At 37.7% G+C, this 25,681-nt stretch overlaps 1 protein-coding gene across 2 annotated transcripts in view; it reads right to left on the bottom strand.

Annotated features, from left to right (window-relative positions):
- The window catches only part of ARHGEF7 (Rho guanine nucleotide exchange factor 7), a 68,982-nt gene that overhangs the window by 30,787 nt on the left and 12,514 nt on the right, over positions 1 to 25,681 (bottom strand). For both annotated transcript variants that reach the window (XM_010728590.3, XM_019610088.1), the window contains 5 exons: positions 24,892 to 24,980; positions 18,439 to 18,533; positions 18,039 to 18,134; positions 9,966 to 10,088; positions 101 to 239 (listed from right to left, as the gene is read on the bottom strand). In XM_010728590.3, coding sequence (XP_010726892.1) covers positions 101 to 239; positions 9,966 to 10,088; positions 18,039 to 18,134; positions 18,439 to 18,533; positions 24,892 to 24,980 — 542 coding nt within the window. The remainder of the gene's footprint in view (positions 1 to 100; positions 240 to 9,965; positions 10,089 to 18,038; positions 18,135 to 18,438; positions 18,534 to 24,891; positions 24,981 to 25,681) is intronic.

The following is a 25,681-nucleotide window of genomic DNA, read 5'->3' as shown; positions in this document are numbered from 1 at the left end:
ACAAAGGTCATTTGGGGTCCCATCATGTTTGACATGTACCTTTAAAATAATTGTTGTCAAATCATCATTAAGCTGGAACATAAATGCTGATAAGATATACCTCCATGTGCCTTTCAAGCTCTTTGAGTAACGTGGGGTATTTATCCAGACGCATGAAAGGTTTGCTGAGGCCTGTGGTCAGTACAAGGATCCCAGGACTGTTGGCACCTTTCACCTCCATGAACTCTCCTAGCTCCTCACTGCACACACAAGATATTTAAGCAAATTAATATCAAATTACCAAGAAAATTAAAATTAAATTAGATTCTTCTCTTCAGTCTTTCACACACAATTAATTCTGCAGATAAAACATTAATTCAAATAAATTAAAAAATTCAAGAACTCAAGTACAACTTAAGAGTTCTCATTTGATCAACTAACCAGCAGCCATACAAATAGTAAATAATCAGAAACTGGTGTGCAGTCCATCCTCATGAGCTAGAGTTTCAAGGTCTTTATAATTACATAAACTAACGCTGATGTCAGAAACGTGTTAAGAAACCAACACTCTCAAACATCATGAATTGGTATTTCCTCTACCCATAGTCTTCATATTTGGATCATTTCTCACAACTGACTTGCAGCACATCCCTTCCAGTTGTTACATTAATTCTCATGTCGCTTTGCTACCTTTTAATAGAATTAAAGTTCACTTTGCTACCAATGAAGCTCGTGTTATCTACATTCTCTGCTTCCTTACACAGCAGAAATTTCAGAGAAATAAGGTAGAGGACAAGTTGCTACTGGTCATCTAAAATTAAATAAATAAATAAATGAAAAAAAATGAAAGGAAAAAAAAAAATCAGCCTTTTCTTTAAGGAAAGGAAGGTACAGCAGCATCTGGGCTTATTTCCAGTCTTGAGAAAACACACGCTGCAGAAGTACATGCATATCTGAATATAAAATCTAGTTAAGAAAATTCAGAAAGCTACTTATAAAAAAGAAAATCCTTTCTGCATTCAAGCTATGCCATTCTAGTCATCTGCAGATGGAGCTGTTAGCATTTTGAGCAGTTGTTACTGTAAATTAACTAGTTCTCAAACAAACCCCTATACTATCATGTGATAATCATTAAAATCTTTTGTAAGCTATCCTGAAAATCATTACTTTCAGCTCATTAACAACACTACTTCCCTGTAAATCAAGGCTTAAAACACTTGTTTGCCTTTGTAGTCTTACTTTTCAAAGAAAGCCTTTGTCAGCTGTCAGATTAAATTCTTTTGAAAACAGTAAATAAATTAAGAAAATGTAACTGTTAAACAACTATTTGCAATAAAGGAGGAATACTTGCACATTAGGGTCTCATTAACAAAATTCTTTCACTTAAGCCTAGGTGACAATCTAGGAGGGGCAAGTTTCCCCAAACTTAGGGCACAGTGTTTTGATGTACTGAAAAGAAAGCAAATCTTGATCTGTTCAGCTTCCCTAAGGAAAAAAATAACACTGACAGGACATTGCTATAATACATAAAAATACATGGGTCCAAATAACAGTGAGCTGTCCATATAAAAACACAGATTAAGACAAAATTGACCCTGTCTACCCCTCCTCCCACACACACATCCCTTCCCATCTCAGAAGGACTGACACTTCTATTAGCATAATTTATCCAAGTAGATAACGAGAGCAAACCAAGAACAAAGGTCTTCTCATACAGATACATCTTCCCCAAAATCTCTCTCCTTCCAGCTATTATTTTCTTCAGGTTCAAAGAACAGAAAGTACTTTTCTTATTTGCCTTTAGTTAATTGCTATTTACTTATACTACCTTGTTTAAATACACCAATACTGCTTCTGTATTGCCGCCTGGTAGGGCACAACCTCACATAACCTCCTTCAGAGGACACCAAGCCCAAGCCCTGGCACTTCTCAGTGCATACCGGGTGTGTGTCTGCACTTCTGAAATAGAAAGTTAAGAAAGCAGACCAGGAAGTTTCCCAGCACCTTCTTTGTACTGTCAAGTTGTATAGGGAAGGGATCAGCAGAGCACCCAGGAGGTAGGCCTCCTTCCTCCATCACTTACAAGCAGAACACTTGTGTGACTCCAGGTCAGCCTGAGTCCTTACTCAGTGTAAAAAAAAAAGTTATCAACTTATTCAGGTGGCACTCTCAAGGTGACTTAGGGACTACTACTCATACTTATGTTGGTTTACAGGGTTGCCAGCTACTCGTTCAACCCAGGATTTATGGCTGATTCCCTGGAACGTTACACTGACTGGCTGTGGTGTGGTCCCACATCCTCTGCCTCAGACAAGTGAATGTGCAAAGTGACATGGGGGGAGAGGACGATGACAAATCAGGGCACCACAGATAGATTCTACACAAAGCTTTACCAAAGCTCACCTGTGAAAGCCCTTCTGTCACAAGATACAATGCTTTACGTTTCTGTTCACTCTGTATATAGAATCGATCTCAGGTATACCATTAGGTTGATCTATCTTGTTTTTAATTAATTCTCCCTGTGAGCACCCCATGTCCCCTTATCTATTATTGTTTTCTTGCCACAAGAACTAACAGAAAATAAACTCATTCTTTGCCTTTTCTTTACTTCAGGCAGATGCAGCCTCTGCTGCCTAACTTTACAAACTATTTCTATTCTCATGCCTCGTTACTCATCCCCACTTCAGATAGACGTACGTGTCCATACAAGCTTCTTTCATCTCAAAAATATTAGTACATTTCATAGTACAAGCCAACCATTGATTCCCTTCATTCAATATACCATTCTTTCATCTTTAGATTGCCAAGACACAAACATCCCTAATTATTTTTGGCTATCTCCATGCTGCTGTGTGCATACAAATCCATTATATAAATGGCATTTGCTGAGCTATCCCACAACACAATGCTTTTTAAAATAAATAAATATTTCATTATCTAATGCCTTTACAGTAGGAGGAAAACAGTGCCTACCAACTCAATTTCACCGACATTCATATTCCTTTTGTTTGTCACAGTGCCTTTTCTTCCTGATCTCAGCACTGTAACACAGACATGTCAGAAAATGGGGGGGGGGGGGGGAAAAAAAGCTCACTGAAGCCTGACAGGTGACTACTTTGAAATCTGAAATAAAATATAAACAAAATCTTCTCTGCCTACTCTGCAACCCCTGGCTTTAAGTAAGCGATTCTACCCTTAAGAGAGGTTACAGCGGTTGCCATGCTAGCCACTGCTCTCTAGAACAGGACACTGTTGTTTACTGCCTCATTTTTAATCACAGTGCAAGAGCTTACAGAGCAAGTTGAAGTGAGCTGAGGTTTAAAATGTACACAGAGTCCTGAAAAACTCGCTTAACAATTGCATCACCAGGAAGCCTTTTACACAGAGCTGTGTTAAAAGGTGCAATTAAAACTGAATTACGCAGTTTCCCTCCCGACTTTCCCAAGAGGACAATGTTTTCTTTCATTCACTTCTATAGGTCGCTCTGACAAGTTTCGACATGCTCACTTGTTCAAAGTCTAAAAGGAACCTGCACGCACACCTAACAACAGGAGCCAAAGCTTTGTTCAAACGGTGTGCCGGTGCAGACCCTGGTACCTCTCTGGCTCAACCTAAACCAACCTCCTATCTCTACAGGTACAGGAACAAAAAGTACCTGGCAAAGAAGGAAATGATTTTAGCTCAAAGCGACCGTCCCTCATTTATTCACAAAGGACAAACTCAACTCTGAAACATAATGGAAAGACTTGCTTGCAATAAAATATGGGTGGGTTAAAACACTGTTTGAATACGACAACAGTTTCTTTAATTAATAGCAGCTTTAAAATATCCGTGTTGTTAGCTTAAGAGCACAGCTGCTTTGACAAAGACAATGGCTCTTTCATGTCACTGTTTCAACTGATGCTTATAAGTACCAACTTCCCAGTCAGTATATACTAAATCAAGCTCTAGCCCACAATTAAGCCATATGTTACTCTTGTAGTTTTGTGTTATTTTGTTGTTGTTGTCTGCTTTTTTAGTAAAGAATAAAAAATAAAAATCAATTTAGCTGAACAAGAAAAGCTTTTTAACTGTTAAATCATCAATGGACTCAAAACTGCCTACGTAAGTAACTTCTCAGAAAGAAGCGGTCAAGATTTCAATACACAGCCTGCATCACTTTACAGAATAAAAAACGCTGTGCTTCAAATCTCGAGCAGAAGAGTTCTCCCTCCTCTCCAGACTAAAGTTAGCTCACAGCAAAGGAACTTTTAGAAAAGTATCTTTAAGCCATATTAACATATTCAAATCTTTCTTAGCACAGCTGCAAATCAGACTGGGGGGAAGGAAGAAAACAAGTTCAGATGCGCGTACAGTAACAGAAAAACACATCCAGGAATTAAAATGCAGCTTTAAAATCACAACTCACGCTTCTGAAGTAGGTCTCTGTTTGGAATAGATGGAGCACGAGCTATCACTGCTCAGAGGTCTGAGGACTGCACACAGGCACCGCATTTTGAGAGCGCTGCGGCACAGCTCAGCTCAGCAACCCCTCAACCGCTGCTTTCAGTTCCCAACTTCTCAGCTGAGCTCCTCACTCAAGGACTGCTGATCAGCGTATGACATCAGCCTGCACACTTGCAAGCTCAGAGATGCACATAAATGGGGGAGGCACAAAGAGCTTTCTGAGTCAGGCTGATCTGTATTCCATGCTCCAGTTACACGGAGTAATTGTGATGTTTCAGCTTCAGAAGCTTTCTCCAGACTGCTAAGCCAGTGATGCAAACACAGAATATATGTGGGACTTGTTATCTAAAAAAACTGAAGGATCCAACAAAACTAATACTTGAACAAGTGGAGTTCTGCAAATAGCTCCCAGCTATTCTTCCAGCTGAAAACTGGCTCAGAACTTATTTTGCAATAAAAGCAACAGAGATTACTGATTTGAGGCTTCTTTTTGAGCAAAATATTTTTCTTTTAGAAACATTTTCCATCCGTATCGCTTAAACAATTCCATGTTTACTTTAAATGAAAGTCAAAAAGCTTAAAAAACCTGTCTTTCTCCAGTAATTACATATTTATTACTGATTAATTTTCTCCACATTTATTAAGAAGAGTTTCATTAAGAAGAGTTATAAGGTCCCACCGGACAAATGAGGCTTTGAGAGTACCCCCACCCACACATTACATTATCCACCTTCCAGGTAGTTCTATACTTAAATATTTTTTCCTTTGTACGCTGTAAACGTTCCCATTCTAGCTACTGCCACCTCTTTTTCTTTGCTGGACTCTGCCTTTGCACTGAACTTTGTGGTTTCTGATCTTCCCCAGGGGTAGGTAACAGCTCAAGTTCCTGGGACTCCTCACTCCTCTGGAATTATTCATTACTGTACTTTGTATTCAACTGTTTTGGTTTTTTTTATTGGTTTCCGGGAAATTCTTTCACGTCTTAGGTTGCTCATCCTGTTTCTTTCACTTACTAGAAGGCAAGCCTATTTCCCCGATAAGAAGCACAAATGGCAAATAACACTATTTAATGCCCTTAAGGTGGGACAGCTTTGACCAATTTTCTCCAAAAAATAACATAGCATTATTACAGTTGACCACCCACCCCTGCGCTTGAACTGGGATCTTGAAGAAAAACTATGGGATAGTGAAACTGATATCTCATACAATGCTGCCAAAGAGGTATGACTGTTACGGAATGCAGTAAAGAAAATATAGGTTGTGTACAGTGGCACCACAGCTACTGTGAGAGCTGGTGGAGAAGGGAACGTGGACAACACACAGTGGTGGAAGCAGAACACTGATCTCAGCAGGGGTCACCACCTAGCTATGCCCGGCAAGCTCCATCTTTTAAGCTCTAGCCTGTGGCTTAAGACACAATTACAAAATCTGGTGACAAGCCTCAGAAAAAAATTACTCCATTCTTTAACATTCTTGAGTTTTTACACCAAACGAATCTTAATTCTGGAAAAAAATACGCCATGGCTCAGAAGCAAGTCCCCAAAAGGTACCTACAAAATTTCAAGACTGTATGAAAGGCTGGAAAAATTACTTTGACACTTGGATAATGTAACTGAAACCAGAAACAAGAATCTGCTCATAATGCTCCAACCTTAACAGAAATGACACAGCAGAAGATTGCTGTTTTTGTTGTTGTTGTTGTCAGAGACAAATAACTTGAGAAACATTTAGCTGTTGAACACCTCTATGAACTGTATTGGGTTTCATTCCTACTTGTGTACTCACGCACACGTAAGTCTGTTTCATATTCATTTTAGTAGTTTAACTATTAATAATTAACTTAAGGAAATGAAAGATGTTTGTGGTTTTAAGGTCTGAAGATGAAAAAGCTCATACACAGTAATACGATTAATCCCTTTCTGTATTATACACATACATCTGAACATACATATATATATGCACAAACACCTTATTTTCTATGAAGGAAAAGACTACCCATGTTTGCTTTTAGATATGATAGAGAAGCACAGACGATAGAAACAGGAAACATCAGGCCGGCATCCACATGGAACAGCATGGGGGAAGAAATGTCACTTTCTCACTGACTGCCTCTTTTTAAATCTCAAGTAGAATTGTTTAAAATTATTACCATTTATTTATAAAATTGCTGTTCAAAAATATCTTTTCACTACAAGATCAAAACAACTCTGTATAATTTAGTATCAGTTTGCATACGTATACACGGATGTGCAGACTCTTTACCAGATGTCAACGACCCCTTAACAGGCACTACAATACTATTCAAAGAGAACACATGCAAGTCCAAAAAGTGATACAAGATCTTCAGAGGTGGTATATTTCATTAAGGCAGGTGACTGCTTACAGGAATTTTGATATTAGTGATCTAACTGGCTAAAGAAACAGCACAGTTAATACTTCAAAATGATAGCACCTAGAGCAACCACCCAGATTTAGGTTTGTTTTTGTGAGTTTAATAAATAAAATGAATTTAATCAACTGCAGACGTTACTAACTTTGTGATTTAAGAATCTGACTTAAAATTACCTACTAGTTTTTCTGTAGAGTGTGTTTCACAGTTAAGGCACACGGTCCCTTTATGAAGCAGACAGTGTTTATGGCAAGAAACAATCTGAAGTAGACAATAAGAATTTATATTCTGCATCAAACTGCTGTAGACTGTTCCCTTTTCCTCACTCTAACATGCCACTGAAAAGCACAGCTGTTAGAAACATGATACTCAAATCCAAGAATTGAAACATTCCTCTGCCACATTTTTATTCGTATTAAAACACAAAGCCATACCACAGGAAGAGAAAACAAATCATCGTGTCTTTGAAGTCCAAACCTGCCTATGAGATCCCTGGAAGATCTCATTTTAATATTAATCAAGCATTAAATGCATGTATCTGTTTCATTACTATTACACTCGCAACAAGCCTCAAATCTCACAGTAAGGATGTTCCTATACAATAAAGTCATTTCAACTAGTTAAACAAGGAGACAGTGCTCACTGCTTTCATTTTCTCCGTGCCTTCAATCAGGTTGGTTATTCCAGGCAAAAGTGTCTTCCTTGTCCCTACATTTAAAATTATGTAATTAAAAAGGTACCTCGTATTCTGAGAAGAAAGAAGTGCAAAACAGTTTAAAGCCATTTTCTAACTTCTTCAAAGCAACTGCCTCAAGCAGAAACTTTCATTGAGCTGTTTGCTACCTATAGCATTGGCAGTCAACAAAACTGAAAGCCTCAGAATAATAAAATAGAGGATTCACTTCTTTTGACTCATGCATTGGTACACAGTAGCATTAAATAAAACTGTTTATCAAAAATTCTTCCCCCTTGAGCTATCTCCTACAAACAACACAATTGCTGTGAGCTCATTCCCACACCTGATTTACTTAATTATCCCATAGTACCAACTCCATCAGGGCTTGACACGAAGCTGACTTCACAGATCAGGAGCTATTTTTTGCATGCCCATGCCCAAAGCAACGCAGAGGAGATTAAACACTTCTCTTCCCGATTTGGGAAACAATTCACTTACCTCCCCCACATTTTTATCACTTTCTCAAATACAACTTTTGGAAAACAAAGGAAACAGCTTTCTGAAAATTAAGATAATCCTTTACAAATGCCTCAAAATCTTAAATGCATGTGCTCACTTCACAATCACTTGCCACCTCCCACCTACAGATTAAAGCCCAGATCTCTGTATGAAAAGAGCATAAAGGCACAAACAACAACTCTAAATTTAAGATTATTTTAAAAGAACAAGCTTGAATCATCTAAACATTTTAGTATTTACTGATAATGGTACTGGAAATAAGCTATCTGAAAGAAAATACTAGTAGAATTTCATGACTATTTTATAAATTGTCTTAATTTTCATTGTGTCTGAAAAAAAAAATAAACTAAACACTAAAACTAAAAACAGCCTGTATTGCAATGTGAACTTGCAGTCCTATTTTTCAAAGCAAGGTAGAACAAAAGTTTTACTAATGTACATGATAACTCAGTCTTTGGTAACTGGGAGCTTTTGGACTGGTACTATTACAGGTGTCACAAATACAATACAAACTGCTGCTGTCAAAATAAAATGTGAGTTCTTGGAAGAACTTAGTAGCATAGAAAACAAGACCATTACACTACTCTCTATTTAGGCAGAGTTAAGAATATTAAAATATTTTTACTTTGGTCCAACACATCAAGACAAAAAAGAGAAAAAAAGGAAAAAAAAACCAGGGAAGATGCCAGAATGCGTCTGACCTTCAAGAGAAGGTCATGGTTCCATACTGCATCACAAGCAAACAAACTGCATCAAGTTAACAGCTGTTGCAGCATGTGCTCATCAGAATACACAGTGAAATTCTGTGAAAGTAGACTTAAAATCAAATTCTGGCCTCAACACTCCATCCTAGATGCGATTCTGCTATTTTCTATACAAATCCAAGGTCATTCCAAAACTGTGCAACTTCTACATTGTTAACTCAGCATCCTACATCTTACACACAAGAAATACAAATCACGTAAGCCTGAAAAGCTCACACTCCTCATGTTATTCAAAAGCAACCCAAGGGCATATCATTGGGCACCTCAGTACAGAAAGGATACTGATATGCTGGAGCAGGTCCAAAGAAGGGCAACAAGGCTGCTGAAGGGCTTGGAGAATATGGCCTATGAGGAGAGACTGAAGGAACTGGGGCTGTTCAGTGTGGGGAAAAGGAGGCTGAGGGGAGACCTTATTGCTCCCTTCCAATACCTGAAAGGTGCTTACAGCGAGAGTGGGGTTGGTCTCTTCTCACTGGTGACAGGTGACGAGGGGAAACGGCCTTAAGTTGCACCAGGGGAGGATTAGGTTGGATATGAGGAAAAACTTCTTTACAGAGAGGGTTAAGCAATGGGATAGGCTTCCTAGGGAGGTGGTTGAGTCACCGTCCCTGGATGTGTTTAAAAACCATTTGGATGTGGTGCTCAGAGACATGATTTAGCAGAGGGTTGTTAGAGTTAGGGTAGTATGGTTAGGTTGTGGTTGGACTCGATGATCTTCAAGGTCTTTTCCAACCTGAGCTATTCTGTGATTCCATTATTCTATTACAAAGTTAAGTACATGCTAACAAAAGCACAGGCTAAGATAAGTTACAATTAGCCAACTGCATTAAAAGCCTACTAGTAGACATGTTAATTATGCCTACTTCAAACAACCTTTTTTTTTTTTTTTTTTTAAAATCTTTATATCCTTAAAATGCAGATGACGACAATGAATACAGTTTGTTTTACATATCCAGAGTTCAGTATGTGCTTTGTAAATGGTAACATTTTCTGAACCGATAAGAAGCTGCCAAAAGTTACAGGCTGGCCACGAGGACACAAACCAACTTCAAGCTATGAGTTTATTTTTTTTTTTCCCCAAACAAGTTCTACTATACCAAATGCATGTCAATAAAAGACAAGTCTTTACAGCACGAGTACCTGCTACCCACTTTTCCTGTACAACTCTTTGAAGACCACAAGGTAAACATACCTGTGTTCTGTGAGAACATTTACTGCTGATGGATGATTGGCACAGTAGGCAAGGTATAAGCTTTTCATTTGTGACATCAAATTTAGAAAACATCCTCCAACCCTCTGCTGAGCTTCAGGCAACCTAAAAATGGAGTAACAAAGAAATTACATTCATATTATATGAACCAAAGAAGAAAGTTAAACCCAGGCTAAACAGTATATTCTTGTGAGTCAAGTCCAGCCAGTTTATACGACGTTAATTCTTCATTATTATTTTAAATGAACATACGGGTTTCTCTGGGCATCAGCCAGCAAACAACAGCATCTTCTTTCTTCTTTACAACTTTAGTCCTGTATCTGCCAGGCTTGGTTACATCCTCAAAGCGTAGGCATAATTTGACATATTTGTAAGGCATTCTCTCGGCTGGCCTTTTTCAAGAATTAATCAGCATATTTTTTAGGAGCTTGATTTTTACACAATGCATCTATTGTTACTATCCATGTATACACCATGCCAAGTCTTGAAATGAATATTACAGCATTTCAGCAAAACTGGATCAAGTAAGCAACAGGATTCTCTCTCTATCCTCAACAACAAATATGACGTGCTTAAAATACTCATGAAAGTACCATATTAAGTTCTGATAGAACAAATAGCCAGTTCTGGAGCAACTACAGGTAGTTTTCACACAATCATCCCTCATCTTGCTTTCTAAGCATCACAAAACACCTTTATGGCTCATTTGCCACAAGGACAAAAATACTGCTTTACCACCAATACAGAAATACTTCCTGCAACTCATACTTTGTCTTCCATGCTAGAATGAGCCACATCTGCTAAGCAGTAAATTTTACCTTAGCCTTTTTGTGCAGAAAAATTCTTTTTGTTGAATAACATTGTAACAGTAGCATTAGTTACTTTAGAAGAAAAAAAATACTCTGCAAGTGAAATAGAATAATACACATTTTGGTGAACCTAATCAGTTTTGATAATGTTTGTCAGAAAGATACACATGCATTTTTTGCATGTAAGTGATGAGGTGGTGGGAACAGGAAAAAAGAATATGAATGTACAACATGTTTTTCAAAAGGTTGTAGCAGAAACTGTCATTTCAAATTGCAGTAAGAAAACATCTGGAGTGTAAATATACAAAGATGACTGAATCACAACAGCTTTGAACCTGAACAATTTGCAGAAAGCCTGAGCTCTGATTCTGATCAGTATAAGCAGCACAAACAAGACTGTGAGATTTGCTCTATTTTAGCATCTCCTTAAGCTGCATACCTCTTACATGGGGAAAAACACTCTCACACTTTTTAAAAATACAAAGAAATCTTTAAGTTGAACATACACCAACAGGAAGTATGAAGTCTGTCTAGTCTTGCTTCTTTACTGCTACCACACCACCATTCTCAGAACTGATCATTAAAATATCCATACTAGAAAGAATGAATCAGACTAACAAGCACAAGTAAGGATGGATGAAACTACTTTCTTATTTTAAAACAGGGAAACCTCCACTTGAAAGACTAAGCGTCTTCAAGAGCAGGATGTATATATATGGGTCATGACAACTGCCACCACCAGTACAAGCTGGGGGATGTAAGGATAAAGAACAAGTCTGCTGAAAAGGACAAGGGGAATACTGGTGGATGGCAAAATAGACACAAGCCAGCAATGTGAGGAGGAAGTTTTTCACCCAGAGGGTGGTGACGCACTGGAACAGGTTGCCCAAGGAGGTTGTGGATGCCCCATCCCTGGAGGCATTCAAGGCCAGGTTGGATGTGGCTCTGGGCAGCCTGGTCTGGTGGTTGGTGACCCTGCACATAGCAGGGGGGTTGAAACTTTGAGGCCTGTTTCAGCCCAGGCATTCTATGATTCTATGACATGAACCATAGTTGATTGCTTAACCCACAATGAACTTACCTAGAAGACAGTGTAAAGTTTTCAGCAATCCTAGATTACATTGCTTGTCTGAGATCCTTTGTCTAAAATAGTGTTTTAATTTCCTTCATACATTTCCCCTTCTTGCATAAAGGCTGCATTTCCTAACATCAACATGCCAAGCCTTTGACTCATCCTGCCAACCGGCTCAAGAAAACAGGAATTTTCGCTGTTGTTTTATCAATTTAACTACTCTTAAATCCAATATTTCACATTGCTCCGAAGCTAGATGAGTCCTCAGCAAACACCCAACAGACTACCATTAGCACAGTTTGGTGGTTTCATGCTGACATTAGTTCAGACAACTCTCTCAGGTAGAATATTGTTTTTCATTTCAAAATCAAAGATCTCATTGTTCTTAATATCTTCGTAATGTTTCTAAATATCAACAAAGTGTTTTCCTTCTGAGGAGAGATGCTGTCTACTCCCTTTGTACAGCAAAGGAAGACCAAGTCACTGAAAAATCAAAATTGACTGTGGAGATGTTCAGATGTGAGACAAGGGAAACCTTATCCAATAACACCATTCACTTGAAGACATCCAGAAAATGATGACTGAATTCCCCATTAGCACACCATGCTAGCTGCATTTTGATCACACTGTTTTGATGTAAGGTGCTCCTTACATCAAAAGCCAGGGCCCATATTTTTTAACTATTTCTCTTGAAATAAAATTTTAATTTTGACATTAACAGGGCAGCAGCTTCTGCAGGCATTTGGGGGAAACCAGGAGCATTCCTCAGTAAACTGAGAGATGCTATTCATACAGCCATCCTTGCAGGATTTCCCTTCCAGCAGTCAGTCTCCTTCAATAAATCTAAGCATGAGCTAACAATACATTCTTCAAGCAATAGAAGCAGTGAGAATCTCAGACTCTGTAGACACACACAGGGAATACAGCTCAGCATTAAATAGTAAGAGGCCCCCATGAACAACTGCTAAAAATGGTAAAAATGGTCTCTTCATACTGTATTGCCTGGGGGAGAGGGAGGGGAGTGGTGGGAAGTGAATTACGGCCTCTCACATCAAGCAGACATTTGTGTCTCCTCAGCCTGCTGTTCTTTTAGCAGAAAGATCGGTATTATTCTCTCTCACATGCTGCACATGCACTGTAACTTCATACTACATATTCTTTGCTGAATTAAGATAATCAACAGACTTCACGAGGGGGTGGCCACTCATTCCCTTCAACTTTTCAACTACATACACTAATTGAGTGTTCTATTAATTTTACAAGAATAATTAATAAATTATCTCCATTTCTTTTAATTGCCAGAAAAACAACAATTTAATGCCTGTCACCAAATCATACAAACCTTCTGGTAATTATGTGTTCCAATTCAATAAAGAGCATAGTTTTATAATTTATTCTGATGTTGGCATCTAAATATTCTCTTATTTAATACCTCAACTAAAAAGGAATTGTAAGCATAACAGTATACATAATACAGGCACACATATATACATGTAGATATATTAAAAGAACGAAAAAAGCTTCAGTTATAAGAAAGCCAAGGACATGTTTAATTTCATTTACAGGATTAGAGAACATTAACACGGCCTATACAGGCACAACTGTTGTACAACAGCATCTAAATTACTGAGTAATTACCATTTTTTGTTGCTATATCTGATAGCTACCAGCTCTGTTCCCCAGATTTAAAGTGGGTTCCTATAGCAAAATAATTTGAGAGCAGTAAGAAAGACAATGACTTCTCATGATCAGTGATCATACCTGGACTGAAGCTTGATTGGCAGCCAACAGAGAAACAGCAACACTACAGAATTATATCCTGTGTATTCTGAAGTTTATCTTATTTTTTGCATTGTTGACCTTTACAACACCACAGTAAAGGTTGTTGTAAACTGATGAATCCAGACAAATTATAACAAGGTTAACAAAGGCAAATTTAAAGAAATACAGATAATGTAATCAGCATCTCATGCTGCCTGTAAGCTTTCTTTTTTGCTAGGATGAGATTACAACTCTAAATCTCACCTTGTTGTAAGGTTACCAGAAGACTGTCATGCACTGTCCCTGCACATACAATTACATAGCCTGTCACAAACTGGAGACTAACCATTAAGGAATTTAGGGAGTCTGTTTTAGCAGGGATTGGACTCGATGGTCTCCTGAGTTCCCTTCCAATCCTTACAATTCTGTGTATTATCTCGGCAGCATTTTCTATTCCTCTCCATCTCCTTCCACAAGAAATTTCCTGTCTCTCTTCCCATCTCTATGTAAGGCCTTGAGCATCAATGGTAACTTCATTTGTTACAAGTGCAAGACTGAAAACAAGTGAAGGTCTACCAAGATGATTAAATGATGAAGGCAGCTAATAACTTCAAAGGTGCAGTTTGTGAAAGGAATGTGAAACAACTGCAAAGCCTGGGGAGATGACACGAACAGGGTTGCTGAAATAAGGAAAACTTTCACAGTCTCCCAAGCTATTATTTTCAGAAATTGAAACACTATTCAATTTGTAATCAATCTACTTTTCAGTGCTCTCTTCAGTGTCATACCTTTCATTACATATTTACCTTACTTCTCTAACATCAGTGAAGTTGCATGTTTGCTTCACACAAGCTGAAGGTAACGTGTTCAAGTTCACTTAACATAGATAGCCTTATTTATTGATAGTCACAATAACCAAAAGCAAGAGGAGGTACCAGAACGAGCCTTTAACAGACATGACAGACAAACACTCAGAATCAATTCTGAAACACCCATTAGTCCTGGGTTACAGAGAAGCATTCTCTTGCTCACAACTAGACCCTTCCCCTCCACCCCATTCCCTGTTTTTAATCCCCACCATTCCAGGACCACCCCAGAACAAGGTGAAAAACATAGCTGTGATGAGCAAGAGTGAGGATGTGAGGGAAACAGAAGGCAAAACCCCACTATGGGTGTGATGGTGCAGGAAGATACGTTGCTACATAAAAAGCAGCTGGGACTTTAGTTTGCTACAGAGAAGATAATACATAGGCACTCTGGCTGATTTTGGCACACCTGTCCTAAGAACTGCAGCCACAGACTGACAGCTTGTACTCCTAGTTGAATGGATGAGGTTTTTTTTTTCCAGCAAGAGATATCTGATCAACCACTTGCTCCAAAAACATCTAAAGAGCAGCACTGCAGTGTAGAGATCACTTGGATCAGCCCAGATATAATCAAAATGAGATTCGTTCATTGAGACACTCCTCAGATTTGATACTGGATCACAGATCTGCAAAGAGCTTTAGAACAATGGACCACTCCTTCTTCAAGAGACTGGGGCACTCTTACTCTGTTTTGCCATCATAAATCCTTCTCTGCAAGCTGAAGACTCCAGCAGCACCTCTCTGTCTTGGCCATTGCTGTGCTTTGACATCCATCAAAACTAAGCACACTTGAAAAGAAGCGATCAGTCAGAAGATTCTCATTCAATGCTAGTTAGACTCATTTAATACACTGTTTTTGTTTGCTAAACAATAAAAAGAAACTGCAAAAGCAGACGTAACCTCAAAGCATCTGCTACACGGTCCCTAGCATTCAGGCAGCCAGACAGAAAAACTCCCAAGACTGCAACAGATTGAGCAGTGCACAGGAGCACAGCAGCTGCATTGCAGTGAAGCCAACCTGGACGAGTTCAAAGAGGACAAACCTTCAGCAATGCACCAGCAAAGCTTTCAGATTTGGAAAAATCAGGCAGGGTAGGAAGGAAGTGGGACACACAATCAGAATCTGATTGTATCCAAATGCCTCTCTCCCCCAAATACACCAAAAAAACCCACTACAGCATGAAGTGTTGTGAAAGCAACCAATGTTTAGCAACATGAAGATGAGAAGAAGTCAACAAGGTGCAGGCAAAAAGAAAAATAGCACCAGGAAGTTCCACATTCAAGGATTTATTAAAGAGAACTAAAACAACAAATAGATGCAAGCAGAGTTCAGAACCCAACTCACATTCAAACTCACAAGCACAAGGGCAAGAATTTGTTGAGCTGTGTTGACTGGCAACACAACAAGTGGCAGAACATCTGTGTTTGGTCACTCTGACAAGTTTAAGATAAAAAAAAATAAACAGAACAACACACCGGATGCTGCAACTTGAAGTGCCTGAATGATGGCACTGTAAGTTCCCTGCCAAAAATAAAATAAAATGATAAATCTATTTTCAGCCTGGGAGTTTAGAGAACAGGTTTACCAGCCAAAAAAACATGGCAAAATGACAAAAAACAGGGCAGCAGGGCAAGCACTCTTCTACATTACAAGAATTATGATGGATTAGATTCAAAACAGGAGGAAGTTGGATGCTCAAGTTGATACGCTATGATGAAAATTGAACTGAAAATATAACTTGGCATGATCAGCGTATTTATAAAAAGAAAATAATTAAAAACATTTGTAGTAACCCTCCAGTAATCCTGAAGCATCACTTCCTCTGCCCACCTACTATGATCCATTATGTTTCCTAATTTATTACATGGTAATATTTCACTTACCCAGGAGAAAAACAAAGGACATTATGAAAGAGTGTGCTAATATTTAAATCACAGAAAGAACTCTAAAACATTGCTTTAAGCTTGAAGATAAAGCATTAATCTACATATCAAGTTAAAATGAAGCTAGCATTAATATTTGTTTGAAGGCAGTATTTTTCTTAAAAGCACTTTAATCAAAAGTTTTGGAAGACGACAAGCTGCTCATTTTCTTAACTTGTGATTTATAGAAGCAAGATAATAGTAAAAAATAATTCAACAATAGGAAGTGAAATGATAAGAGAAAAGACAACAAAATATCTAAGCACGTGGGCATACAGTCATCCTCAGGGCTTTGCGACTTGGTCAGCTATGTGTTTGAGTTGAACTTGCCAAAAAGAATACCCTTTTTACTCAAATGCAGCATGGAAGAAAGATCATTTTGAGAATGCCTCCCTTCCACTGCTAAATCATTAGCTCCTTTCCATTCTCTCCAGTATAAGCTGTCTAGAGAAAGAAGAGAGGGAGAGAAGCCAGATGGTAGGAGGACGTGAGATCCAAAGTCAGCAACGTGCCCAGACAGAAATTAACGTCTAGAGGAGACACAATTAACTCTTTGTCAAAGCTTCCTCTTAACACAGATCAGCTTAGAGAAACAGAGGAGGAAGAAGTCAAAATAAAATACACGGAGTACAATCAGTGCTGCCAAGATAGGTATTTTCTCCTCCGTCCAAGACATTCACTCCTACTCGCAGCCAAGTGCTTCCAGTATTTCCCCTGCACAGACTAAAACTTGTCTCAGCCTTTAGTAGCAATTTAAATGACTGACTTGGCAGGAAATTAGCAAATTTGGATTAGCAGTCACAGTAGCTCATCATGTGGTCAGACAAAACCAGAACACAAGCAAGGAAAAGGATTCAAGCAAGATTAAGAAGAGGAACTACACTTTCTGCGGAGTTTCAACAGCAGAAACCTGGGAAAACACAAATGTGATATCCATCTTTCTTACACCTTCACTGCAGGAATAGTGAAAAACATCCTGCTACAACTCATCTAACCCATAGAAGGAAAAGAGATGTTTCCATTCTTCATGCCACTTTTCCTTTCTGCTTCATGATTCTTAGATAATACAGTACAGGCATTAAGACTGATTTTTATTTTTTTTTTTTCAGATTATTCTTTCTGTCTATTCTATATACATATCCCAGCAAATGCTGATGACCTCCATTGATTGGGACAAAAATGTATCGACCAAAATTCTTTTCATGGAGTCCTTCATCCAACTCACTTCCCCCCTCGCCTCCACTGTTCCATCACAGCATAAGCTACCTTCATTTTCTTACACTCTTAAGAAGAGACCTAAAAAATCCTGCCTCTAACAATAAAAAACACACTTTTTATCACCTCCTTGCTAGCACATAACTGCATTATGGAAATATATAAATTCTTTCCTAACTATTTTAAAATTCCTACCTCTGCATTTGCATCCCAGGGTCAATATTTACCTGTACCAGCAAAGAATGATTATCTACACATCTATTACTTTTTTTTTTTTTTTCTGTAGCAAATACCATTACAATGAGAGATACAAAATTTTATCTCAAACGTTAACTTACACAACAAATTAAGTAATAATAAAATATTTGCTTGTTAGAATTCTACACCATCCGGTATGCAAAGTACTTACTTGGTGCATTCTTCTAAAGACTGTACAAGCATCTGCTGGAAAGAACTTATTTCTTCCAGATTTCCCATTAAGTATGAAGTGTTTGTTGAGTTTAACCTGTTGCCAAGGTAAAACAAAACATGTTTATGTTTGTAGTTATCGAGTATTTGTTCTTTAAGAAAATCTAGAACATTAAAAAAAATGCTTACTGATTCTTTGATCAGGAGCCAGAAGCAACCTGTCCAAGTCAGCAAGCAAGAAGAATGACAGGAACTTGAGACAGAAACCCCTGCCTCAAGGATCTCAGTCCACACAAGAAAATGCACATTAACACTAGAACTAAAGTTTTAATGACATAATCCCTCCCCAGTACCCAAGTGGTCTGCAGCCTTATTTTAAAAGCTAAAACAAACTCACATACTTTTCACTGGCTTGTAATGGTCGCAGGTAGTTTGAAAGCATTGTCTGTAGCTCCTTAGAATATTCATTTTCTGTTTCTAATATATTTTGTAGCACCTACAATAAATGACAATGGCTAATGGGTATTTTTCAAAAACATTCAAACAAATACCAGTCTTAAAACGTATTTATTTAGCACTGGGAAAATTTAAAAGAACGCTCTTATATTAAGACATTTAGCATCAGCAGAAAAGCATTAAGTACTATATACTCACAGAACTCAAAGAGAAAAAACATACACAACCACACAAGCTACCCCTCAGCCACACACCAGGAGTGCTAACAATAATTACATTATGCTAACTAACTTTTACTGTAAAGAGAGTGCGTCCTTCCAGAGCTAGGAGTAATTATTCCTCCTGTGCACTTCAGAATGGTCACAGATCAGAAAATGGCAAAGCACATTAGAAGTTTTAAGAGAAACAAACAACGACTTGTTTTCTCAGTCTGAGTTACAGCAAAGAGTTTGCTTATTCAGATGCGCTGTTCTCGCTAAAAGGTCAGATTTATAAATATCAAATAACCGACGACTTCACTTTGCAATATGATTAGTATTGTTGCAAGGATCTTTTTAAATGAGGATGCTCAAGCTTCCATCAAGAGAGCAGTAAAATACAGTACCACAAGGAAATTAAAAAATATATATATATGTACAGTATACACTTGCTTTTTGGATGAACATGAATCAAACACTGGAATACTCCCAATTATGTACAAGAAAGCATTTTAATGGGTCATCTCTAAGGAGCTTGCTTTAAGAGAACCATGTCAAAATCTACAGTGCTTCTAGCACACAAATTATTTTTTGCCTTCAAAAAGCGAGTGATCTAGCAGGAGATTCATCAGAATTAAATGCCACACATAAAACACAGTAAGCTTTGAAAACTTTTTGAAAATTATTGCTGATAAGCCACACCACAAGCCTCTTTTTTGCTACATGCCATATTTGCCAGGCCTACAGCAATATCTCATTTATAGTAACGACTGTAATTGAGTGCATTATTCAGTGTTGTAGTCAATACTCTTTCTTAGGAAATAAAAAAAGCCATTCATTCCTAAACGCAAACCTGATGAAATAACTTTAAATAGTTCAGTATGTCAATGAAGAATTCACTGTTCCTTTCATTGGTGTCATTGATTCTGCTTATTCCTTGAATGGTTCTATTCATTTGGAGAAAGAGAGAGACCACTTTTGAGTTCATTCTTTTCTTGGAAATCTGAATCCTGAGCTGAAGATTAAAATGTCTCCATTCTCTGCTAAACATGATGACAGAAAAATGTCACAAGGAAAGCTGTAGCTATTAAATAGGAATCTACAGCATGAAATACAACGCAGGAGCAAAAATTACTCAAAAAAAAAAAGAATCAAAATCTTTTTAGTCTTCTCTGGTCTAAGCAGTAAAAGAAAAACAAGAGAAAAATACACATCCATTGATCATAAAATAAATTAAAACTTGCTTTCTAGAACAAATATAATACAAAAGAAGTCAGCTGTTAACATGAGAGCATAAAAGTACTTGTGATCCATATGGTTCAAAGCCAAATGCAAGATCAGTGTTTTCAAATACAGCCTTTCCAACAAAAATCTTCCTGCTAAAGTCATTAGTTGGGAAAAGGAGACCAAGCCAAGGACAAGAAAACAGCAACTTGGTGAAACACTGAACATTTTCAGAAAACATGAAAAGACAAAAAGATCAACAAGTTTGCAGAGACATTGAAGGACTGTGCTCCATTTTCTCAGAGTATTTGCCACCCTTTGCTACAAACAGCTTTCTGAGAAGGCTGAAATAAAACTAGTTTCATGTCTAACAGCTCAATTATTTTCCTGTGCTCACTAGGATTTTTTATTTGAAGGCTCTCTGGAATATGTAGAAGTAGTTGGAGGAAAAAGATGTAAAGGATGAAGGGAAAAAAAATGGGAAAACTTCAGTAAAAGCATCATCCAGATAAGTTAATTGGAAAAAAAAAAAACTAAATAAAACAATACTTTGTACAGGTTTTGAAGTAGGTACCCTTATACTGCTTTACATTATTCTGCACAATAGTTCAGACATAAACACAGCTTTAAACATCTCTCAAAGTACATTCAGCCTATTTTCTTTTTTTCCATACAACATACTTCTAATCGAATATGTTTTGAAAGAGAACAGTCTTGCTCACATCACTCTAAAACATCCGTTCTGTAAAGTTCTGCATCCTTCCAGCTTGACTTACCAACCTCATGACGAAGCAACAAGGATAAAATCCTTGGCTATGCTTTGAAGCACTAAGTGCTCCGTATTGTAATTCCGTATTCTGGCACCAGAGCACCCTTATATTCCTCATATCCACATCTTGCCTGTAAACTCTGATAATCACCTTTCTTCCCTTTCCCGTTTTCCGCGTGTTCTGGCTGCTGCAAGACCCCATGAGACCTCGAAGACCTTGTTTCCACAGCTCCACCACAACATTTGCACAGATAAGTCTGGGTACCAAAAGAGCAGCATTGAAGTGGCAGCTTTTACAATCCGTAACACTGATGAATGGCAGGCACAGAAAACTGAGCTCACAGAGCACAAGCTCTCTCAATCACAAGGCATGGAAAATTCAAGCTTGGTTAACAATTCTGTCACACAAAACCTCAGTCATTTCCCTAAGGGGAAAGCTACCACCCAAAAATGGATTTAAATGACCTGCACAAAGCTGATCACCTTCCAACAGAGGAGAAAAAGGCGACACTTGGGCATGATCCTGCAGCACATTCTCATTTTATGCAAGCAGTAAAGCATTCAAGTGGAGTATCACATGTTCAGCAAAAGCAGTCAATGTCTAATGTTCCTGGATCATGAAACTCAGACTATATTCCCTAAAAGAGGTCTCAAGAGGAGCAGCGTAAAGCACCATAAAAGCATCCCATTATCTCCAGTGCCCTCTCAAACATCCATGAACTTTGATAAATACAAATACTTGCTCCAACTTGAAAAGCAGGGCCTCAAAAGGCACAGTTGTTTTCCAATCACTTATCAAAATACTCATACCGGAGAGAATGCCGTCCATTTCTTTACCAGCTTTTAGAAAAGCTGCTTAGACTCCACACAATTATCTTCTAAGCCAAGATAATTTTATGTGGGATGCCAAGTTTTAAGATCTCAAGGAATCAACAAGAAAAAATAAAACATAACCCATTCTGTACTGTGGGAATAACACGCAATAATGTGATCACTTTTTCAGCGGCAGGCTACTGAATTACTTCTACATGGTCAAGTTGGAAACACTCCCAACGAGTCTGCTTCATATTATACCCTGTTCAGACTTGTACCAACAAATGGAGAAGATGCTGCAGCACAGTCACTCCACTAACCCACAATCTCCAGCTAGGCAAAGTGTAACAATAAACCAAACGTATCCCATACTTTCAAGCAACCCCAACTGCAAGGCACCACTAATAAAGCACAGAGACCATCATGATCTGCGTTACGAACTTCAGCTGGAGTTCTGCAAATCCATAAACACGTTTACACGGAGATGAAGAACAGAAGAAAGCAGTCTCATCTTCATTTTAAGCACTTTCCTGAGCCTATGCAGTTGTTTTCCCAGAAGGGGAGATTAGCAAAGCCCCTCCTACCACTTCCTGAGTTTCCTCTAAACTGTCCTTTGATTCTTTTCCTCAGGCTGACCAACACACTCACAGGTGCTACCTGCAGCACAAATCCTTCCCTAGGAAAGATAGCAACAAATAATCATGAGGTTTACAGGGTCTCAGTATGTATGAAGGAATACAGTCACAACTCAACGGTAGCAAGGAATCCCAGCATGCCAGTCCCAGAACATGCTTGGCTGTCAACTGACAGCAACACAGTTTTTAATGCTTACTCTAACTCAGACTATGTTCTTTCATCTACAGTTCTTTAGGAGCTACTCTTTTTTGACCCTTAGTATGGGTTTCATGTGGATTGATGATGAAATGTTTATCGTAGGGAAGAACCATATCTGTAGCAATGACCAGCTATATAAAGCAGGAGTTGCAGCTTACGCAGCAAAACAGAACAAAAACTCAATTCACAGTTTAAACTGTTCGAATATTCATCTACCTATAAAAATCACTACATAGTAATGACTTAAAAATAATTATTTGGGTTATATTGCCATAGTAAGCACTTAGAATTTTTCAAGAAAATGTAAATGCTATCTATCCTAATTTAAGTTTTAAGAACAGCAATAAAGTCTTACCTCTTGGAAACAAAGTGCATGCTATAGCACAGCCTCTCATTCTTTAAACAAAAATAATAAGGATAAAAATGATAAGGAGATTAAAAATTGGAGGTATTTGTTACAGTGCGGAAAAAGGTAAAACAAAACAATTATCTAATTCACTGCTGACAGACTTAAGAACAATATTCTAGGGCCAATGCTTTAATTTACCATCTTTATTATTATTATGGATAAGTCTGTTTTCCCCCTCAGGACACGACAGACCCTCATTAGTTAATAAACAGCTAGCAGTCAAAACAGAAGGAAACTTATCCCATCAGATGAATGCACCTGATCAAGGTGAAAAATAGCCTGGTTCTGAGTGTGTGATGTCACCAATGTCACTACATATCATTTACAACAGGAAGAAAGACAGCTGTAGAATGTAGCTATGGCTAGCTGCTTCCTAAAGCGAATAATAACTCAAATTTTTGTGATAATGGCAATATGTTATTCAGGAAACAATTATAAAAAGAAAACAAAGACATTACTTCAAAACTGTATGGCCTTTTGTAACTTAGTCTCCTTAACTATGGTTTTAGCCATTTGCTTTCAAACATTTACTTTATTTTTAATGAGGTACACTGTTACCCCTGAAACTGGCCTAAATTATTAACTCAAGTAGGCAAACATAATATTTAACTCGTTTTGGACACAGTCAAACAGGAGCTTTAACTAAACCCTGATTTAACACATGACATTTTATTATTACGTTATGTATATTTATTATGACTTTATGTAATATGTGGACCTATCAGAGAAACCTTAAGATTTAGCAGCCCTCTTTAGGCTTAAAAAAAAAATAAAATGTCAATTTATTTTGACTAAAATGTCATAATGGACATATATTCAATTGAAGTAAGAGGCACTCTTTTACCCACTGAAACAATTAAACCTTATCTTTGCTGTATTTGTGCATTCATTCCAGTTTACTTGTAGGGAAAAAAACCATAGGTTTTAACATCAAAACAGCAATTAAAGAGAAACAACCATCACACTACAGCAACTTCAAAAAAAAAAAACAGTGAAATGGACTATGAAGATACACAGGGAAAAAGTAAAAAGGGAAGCAATCTGGTATTTTGTTGCTGCATGTAGTACAATGAGAGCATTACTTCTGCTATTCGAAGATATGTGCCTTCGTCAATCATTTTCATCAAAACTAGCAGGTGTGGAACGCAACAGCCAAAGCATCAGAGCCCATCATTTACCATGCAATTATGGCTGTTGACAGATGCATCATGCAAGTGAGTGGGGAGGAGCAGGAGGGTGCTTCAATATTTTCAGATAGGGGCCTATATGCAAAGCTGCTCCATTCTCCAGGTGGCTCACGTTATCCAGGCCACAATCACAAAAGATGAAAGCATGAAATGATGTTGATGGTCCTTCTAACCTTGACAAATAAGATGAAGAGAAAAGAAAACCAAAGACAGTGGTTCAAAGAAAAAGGAAAGAATGCTTGTGCTTTCTTCGTACACCAGCAGGGAGCAGTGGTTAACAAAAAGCATCATACAGTTTTTGCTTCCTAAAGTATCTCCTGTTAGTAAACAAAGGTTTCACAAAATGGTTACATCAGGTTTAAAGATTAAATTTCATGTTTATTATCTATTAAAGAGGTACGAATACTCAACTACAGAACCCCTGGGTGCGTATTAAAGGCGATCCATATTTTCTAGCTATGCAAATTCTGCCATGAAATCAATTCGTCAGTTATAAGGGAGAGGTTCTGGAAGTTAATAACCAAGTCGATGTATAAGCATGAATACAAAGAAGGTAAATCATTCCAGATGTTCAACGTCTTGTTCAACAAAAGAACAAAATATTCTTAATCATTTTCATACATCAGAATTCCATTAATTTATAGTGGCTGGAGAAGAGCGACTGCATATTAAGGTGAGAGAAATGAAATTAACAACTAGCCAAGCAAGTCAAATGAGCAGAATACATTACAGTAACGCATATTATTCACTTACTTTAGACTACAATTTTGAATCATGCTTAGAATCCATATGCATGATATTTCATTAAACTGAAATGATCTTGTTTGTGTGAGAACTCACTAAAATTCCTATCCGGTTTCAACAGTAGTGTTCTGACGAGGCTTAATTTCATTATAGTGACAAGAGCATTTAATTAAATGAGGTTCTACTATATATGCTCACAAGGAGAAGAAAGGTTCACTCACCACATTGTAATAACTTTTGTTGATTGCAGATGTATCAAAGCCTTTAGGTGGACTCTTCAATGTACCTGATTTGGGGGAGACCGGCTTTTCTGAAATAAAAGGTATTTTTGTGTCAATGGGGTGCAATTTCATAGCTTAACACTAGAGGTCAAACAAACCACTTTAAAACAGTAAGATGGAAAAATAATGCTTCATTAGGAAATGTTCATATTTATGATGCTAGGGATTATTGGCAAGGAATCAAGATTGTTTATATGGTCATAATAAATGTAACACTAATCTCACTGAAGGCAAACAAAACCTCTCCATTCTTTCTCCTGGAACTAGATAGTCAGTTAATAAAATCAGCTTTTTCCAAATATATTTATTTAAAGGCAAAACATCATAGACTGCAATTAAAAATAAAAGTATTTTACACACTACTGGCACTTTCAAGCAAATTTTGGTATCAATTTAATGAACTCAGTAAAAACAATCGAGCAAATGAAGGTCAAACATACCAGAGGCAAGACATTTCAAACAGAATCACCACGTAGTACAATAAAGTGATTTACCACGCGCCTATCTCAGAAAACCATTTAGAGAAAGAAACAAGATAAGCTTCGTCAATGAAATATTAAAAAAAAAAATTCCCATGCTTATGTACTTGAGAACAGAATCTACTGTAGCAATAAATGTATGCCTTTATATAATAATCCCATAGGAAATCAACCCTCAGCTACACGTGCTCTTCTGGAAGGAGAGCCTGTGTCTTCAAGATCGGAGCTGTTGTCCTGAAAGCTGAGTGCTG

Source organism: Meleagris gallopavo, chromosome 1, assembly GCF_000146605.3.
Source record: "Meleagris gallopavo isolate NT-WF06-2002-E0010 breed Aviagen turkey brand Nicholas breeding stock chromosome 1, Turkey_5.1, whole genome shotgun sequence".
In the NCBI taxonomy this organism is placed as follows: domain Eukaryota; kingdom Metazoa; phylum Chordata; class Aves; order Galliformes; family Phasianidae; genus Meleagris; species Meleagris gallopavo.
The sequence above is the reverse complement of the archived record's forward strand: the minus strand, read 5'-3'. Positions and strand labels throughout refer to the sequence as shown.